Below are 6,093 nucleotides of genomic sequence, written 5' to 3'. Positions count from 1 at the left end.
CACTTCAATTAGGCGGTTTTGGTAGCCATCCACAAGCTTCTGGCAAGCTTCTAGTTGAATCTTTGACCATTCCTCTTGACAGAATTGGTGCAGTTCAGTTAAATTTGATGGCTTTCTGACATGGACTTGTTTCTTCAGCATTGTCCACAATTTCTCAATGGGGTTTAAGTCAGGACTTTGGGAAGGCCATTCGAAAACCTTAATTCTAGCCTGATTTAGCCATTCCATTACCACTTTTGATGTGTGTTTGGGGTCATTGTCCTGTTGGAACACCCAACTGCGCCCAAGAGCCAATCTTCGGGCTGATGACGTTAGGTTATCTTGAAAAATTTGAAGGTAATCCTCCTTCTTCATTATCCCATTTACTCTCTGTAAAGCACCATTTCCATTGGCAGCAAAATAGACCCACAGCATAATACTACCACCACCGTGCTTGACGGTAGGCATGGTGTACTTGGGGTTAAAGGCCTCACCTTTTCTCCTCCAAACATATTGCTGGGCATTGTTGCCAAACAGCTCGATTTTTGTTTCGTCTGACCACAGAACTTTCCTCCAGAAGGTCTTATCTTTGTCCATGTGATCAGCAGCAAACTTCAGTCGAGCCTTAAGGTGTCGCTTTTGGAGCAAGGTCTTCCTTCTTGCACGGAAGCCTCTCAGTCCATGGAGATGCAAAACACGCTTGACTGTGGACACTGACACCTGTGTTCCAGCAGCTTCTAATTCTTGCCAGATCTACTTTTTGGTGATTCTCGGTTGAATCTTCACCCTCCTGACCAATTTTCTCTGAGCAGCAGGTGATAGCTTGCGTTTTTTTTTCCTGATCGTGGCAGTGACAAAACAGTGCCATGCACTTTATACTTACAAACAATTGTTTGCACTGTTGCTCTTGGGACTTGCAGCTGCTTTGAAATGGCTCCAAGTGACTTTCCTGACTTGTTCAAGTCAATGATTCGCTTTTTCAGATCCATGTATGTATATCTTTGACCCAGCAGATTTGATCACTTTTTCTGTTAACCCATAATAAAGTCATAAAAGAACCAAATTACATTAATGTTTTTTGTGACAAAGAAGTATCTGTTCCAATCACTCTATCGGAGAAAAATCAGAGTTGTAGAAATAACTGGAAACTCAAGAGAGCCATGACATTATGTTCTTCACAAGTGTATGCAAACTTTTGACCACAACTGTACAACCACAACAAAAACATTTCCAGTCCGTATTTGCTTTTATGGTCGTAGTCTAGTTTACTGAAATGGAGCCTGTTCTAAAAATAGTACACCGGTGTTGGGAAATTGTCATATTTTAGGGTGTTGTACTTGCAGCCCTTGCAGATATTTACCAAAAATAAAGTGTTGCATATTGATACTTGTGTTTTTATGCTGCTAAATAATAGAAGGCTACGTACAAATTTTACACTGTAATTCCTAAACTGTTCTTCCCATTTGCATGTAAATGTCTGCAGTTAATGCACATCTTGCTCATTTTGGTGCTTAGAGTCAAAACAGTCTCAATATTTTATAGACCTGTCTGTAAAATAGACGCATTGTTCTTCTGCGTAACATAGTCTTCAATTAAGTTACTGAGGAAGAAAAACAAAGTCCCTTTAAAAAAAAACAAAAAAACGTGAGAGCATCCAAACTACACAGAGATGATCCAACATATGTGACTTTGCAAAATAGAGACATGATATACAGACTCGATTCCATATTTCCATTACACACCATTAATTGTAAAAATTAAATTAATGAATGAAAGTCACTGAATAAGTAGATTTTATTTACTTTTACACATTTCCTGTACATCTCATTTGGTACATATTGTATGTGTACTCAGGTATACTTTTTGTAATTTAGCTGTGCAACAAACTGGAAAGACTACCTCTTTTGGGCCTTTATATACGTATATATTCACGTATATATTTGTGTTTTTTTTTTCTTGTCATCAAACTAACAAAACATGTACAATCATCTTCACGGTCCCAAGTTTTCATCGTTAGTCTTAAATTGATTAGCTCTACAGCATCCAACTGCAGGCAAAGTCCATTACAATTTAATATCATACAATACGATACAATACATTACAAAATAAAAAATATGGAGCGTTATCTCTTGAGAGGTTTCAACTTCTTGGCAAACAAATATCATACAGTCAACAACAGCGACATTTTCAACAGAAAACATATTTCCTTTGTGTGACTTTCTTGCTTATTAATAAGCCACTCGTTTTAATTTATACATTAAAAAATTGCATCCAGTTTTGAAAAGTTATTTTCTGCATAGTATACTGTAATGAAGGAGGATAGCATTATTTCCTTTGTTGTGTATGTCTGCTCCATTATCTCCACCCTTTGAAGCATTTTCTAGGAAATTAAATTGCATGGTTATTACAAGTCAAGCTGAGTTGTGTATTTTATATGCATGGTTATTAGGGACAATTTGAAAAGTTAAGGATACGCATTCACATATGAATTCACCACTTTTCATTACTCTATTTTTACCAGCAGATGGCTGCAAAGCTTTAGTCAATGTAGAGCATACAGTAAATGTGTAAGTACATGCTGTGTATGGGGGGGAACACCTGCAAGAAGACATACTCCACACTCACGTTTCCCTAAATATTGCCATTATATTTGCAATTTGGAAATTTGTTGCTCCATTGATGTCCTTCACAATCAATCGTGGCATCACCCTCTAACTTAAAGCCATGGTAACAGGAGTACAGGGCCACCAGTTTGGAAGGTAGTGACAAAAGTACATAATCACCATTCTCTATCTGTGACGGAGAGCCGCAATGTTTTAAATCTGAAAAATTGATGATGAAAAACCATGCTAATACACAAGACATTGAATTCTGAACAATGATATAAATCCCAATTTTAATACTAACATACAGCAAGGTTGCATAAGCAAAAAGTGCAAAGGCAGATCATCAAAGATCTGGCATTTTGTATTTCACATACAAATAGAAATAATGTTACAATACTAACTTAATGCTTAACAACAATCAGATGTAGAATATTGATCAGCATATGTACCTTCACTTTTTTCCTCTCTCCATGCCTCCAAATTAATTGCCATTAAAGTGTTACATGAGACGTAAGATGAGGGGTACTTCTCAAAAACGAAGGCATCTAGTGGGACTTCTGTGATGTCAGTATTGTCACAGATAATCTTAGAAAGTGAAACTTTTTCCAGTTCATCCCGCTGTCGTTGGCTGAACATACCATCTGCCTCCCACCAAAACCTTGAATTAGAAGACATAAATGGCCGTAGTCAATACTTGCTATTTGATGCCGAAATTTACATTGAACAAATATAATGTTCATCAAAAAATATTGAGGGAATACATACTGTAAGTACCTGAAAATAATGATAATAGAAAATTATAATATAGAAAATTCAATTAAAAATAAAACAAGTAAATTGGAAAATCTTGAATTACAAAAGTATTTTAAAAGAAAAGAAAATTAAATAGAGAGAAATAATGCAATTGGCTGGGGAACCAATTTAGCAGCAGGGCCGAGAACATAAAGTGGTATTTAGTATATGGCAAAATGGCTTTTGCATGTGGGCTTTTTTTTTTTTTTTTTTTTTTTTGGTATTTGGAAAAATATATTTTGGTATGTGGCATTTTTATTTGGTATGTGGCATTTTTTGGTATGGTAATTTTTTTGGTAAACCACACGTTTATGTGCCATTCAAAATGAATGGGAAATTTCGACGTGCATAGCCGTCAGTGGCGTGGCTTTACTTGGGTGTCAGTTGAATGTCAATGCGCTGTAATGGTAAGTGCATGGTCAAAAATTGCAACCTCACGTTTTTGGATATAGAAATGAATGGAAAATTTGGACGTGCATAACCGTCAATGGCATGGCCTTACTTGGGTGCCAGTTGAATGTCTATGTGATGTAATGGTGAGTGTATGGTCAAAAATCAAAACCACAAGTTTCTCTGCCATTCATAATGAATGGGAAATTTGGACGTGCATAGCAGTCAATGGCATGGACGTGTATGCCAAATTTAGGGTGTACTCCGCCTACTGCCTATAGTTAGCTTGGATGTTCTCCAGCAACCCTGCGACCCTCAAGAGGATAAGATGAACAGAAGATGAAGGAATTAATTGAAGAAATAGAATATATATATGTATGTATGGAAAACACAGATAAGACTGAAAAAGCAGTTTCCGCTCTTGCACTCCTCTTTAATATAAACTGCTGTATTTTAAGCCAAAAGAACTGCTGTGTTTGATAGAAGAATATGTCTATATGCAACCACCTTTGTTTCAACCCAGCCATAAAAAGAAGGTAAGTAATTATATTTATTAATCAAAATGTCTGTCATTTTTAGCTTAGAATCATTGATGTCTAGTATTTTGTTTAAAAAAAAAAAAAAAAAAAAAATTATTCACTCGCATATTTTAAACTTTTAAACAAATTACGTCACAATGAAAATGGCGTCTGTAAAGTCACGGATATCTACCTCGTAACTATCCATTAATTGAATTTTTTTGTTACTGTCGCATTTTCCCCAATATGTTAGATGATAAATAATCGATCCTAAAAAAGAAATATTGAAAAAAAAAAAAAAGTTTAAAAGGGTAAATATATGAAAAAGAACATCTCGAAAACTCCTTGATGTCTGCGATTTCTGCATCACAACCCTTGTTATATTACCATGTTTCACCCATAAAATCCCCCCAAAATCCCGCTGTGGCCATTCACTGTCATCTAAGTGTTTTCCGCCATATATATATACAGTGGTATTCTATTATATTCATTCATTCATTTTCCATGCCGCTTATTCCTCACGAGGGTCGCGGAGGTGCTGGAGCCTATCCCAGCTAACTTCGGGCAGTAGGCAGGGGACACCCTGAATTGGTTGCCAGCCAATCGCAGGGCACAAGGAGACACACAACCATTCACGCACACACTCACACCTACGGACAATTAGTGTTCAATCAGCCTACCATGCATGTTTTTGGGATGTGGGAGGAAACCGGAGTTCCCGGAGGAAACCCACGCAGGCACGGGGAGAACATGCAAACTCCACACAGGAAGGCCGAAGCCCGGGATTGAACCCTTGATCTCAGAACTGTGAGGCAGACGTGCTAACCACTCAGCCACCGTGACGCCATTCTATTATATATTATATACAATATATATTTTTTAAAAACAAATCATAGAAAAAAAATTGGGGGGGGAAATGTAAATACAGTAATGAATTGGAAGGATTAATGTATTGCTAAATTCATTGCAAATTTCTTTTTTTAAATGATGAAATTCATTTTTGATTCGTTTGTAATTTTCTAATTCTAAACATATATTTTTTTATTATTTTCTAATTTTACTTTTATGTCTAATATTCTCTAATATTTTTAGGATTTTTTTATGTTAGGACTTATAATTTATAGTTATATTTTTCAATTTGATTTACTATATTTTGTGTTTTTTTAAATCATACTAATTTTATGTACTTACGTATTCTCCAATACTTTATGTATATTTTTCCAATGTAAATTTCAGATATCAAGGGGTTAAAGTAAGCCTGAAAAGGGATCAGACTGAGGATTGATAAAGCGCATAAAGTCAGCTGCATCTTGAACCTTTTTGTGTTTATAAAGTGATTGACATGGAACAAAAATATGGTATCAACACAAATAGAACAGTGTCCTTGACTCTCCTCTTTTCACAAACAGTAATTATTTCTTTCTTTGGTGATGCCAATTTTGTAAATTTCCTCAAATCAATCTCACCTGTCACCGTCTCGAAGTGCTTTCATCTGCTTTGCGATCAAACATGCAAACACAGGACCAGTTCTTGAGCCTGGAAGGAACGTCTCAACAAGTCCTCCGAGCCATACGTCAATGTTATCAGGATGTTTGTAAAGTTGAAGTATCTTTTCAGCAACACTGGCATTACTTACAACTTGTTTCAAGTCTTCTAGTGTTTTGATGCGCTCCATTCGACACAAATCTCTCCAATCGTTGTATCCTGAAAAGTAAATGGCAAATATCCTCTCAATATGTATATTTTATTAAAGGCTCCATACCCCAATAGCAGACGACTGCGTGCTGGACCCGGCCTGAGCTCGCCAG

At 36.3% G+C, this 6,093-nt stretch overlaps 1 protein-coding gene across 1 annotated transcript in view; it reads right to left on the bottom strand.

Annotated features, from left to right (window-relative positions):
• Positions 1-1,834: 1,834 nt before the first annotated feature.
• tpo (thyroid peroxidase) overlaps positions 1,835-6,093 on the bottom strand; it is a 32,762-nt gene continuing 28,503 nt past the window's right edge. The window contains exons 10-12 of the mRNA XM_057858555.1: positions 5,752-5,989; positions 3,035-3,243; positions 1,835-2,801 (exon numbers count right to left, since the gene is read on the bottom strand). Of these exons, the coding sequence (XP_057714538.1) occupies positions 2,611-2,801; positions 3,035-3,243; positions 5,752-5,989 (638 nt within the window). The 3' untranslated portion in view covers positions 1,835-2,610. The remainder of the gene's footprint in view (positions 2,802-3,034; positions 3,244-5,751; positions 5,990-6,093) is intronic.

The sequence above is a fragment of the Corythoichthys intestinalis genome, chromosome 15, assembly GCF_030265065.1.
Source record: "Corythoichthys intestinalis isolate RoL2023-P3 chromosome 15, ASM3026506v1, whole genome shotgun sequence".
Classification (NCBI taxonomy): Eukaryota; Metazoa; Chordata; class Actinopteri; order Syngnathiformes; family Syngnathidae; genus Corythoichthys; species Corythoichthys intestinalis.
This window is presented reverse-complemented; position numbering and strand designations above follow the sequence as displayed.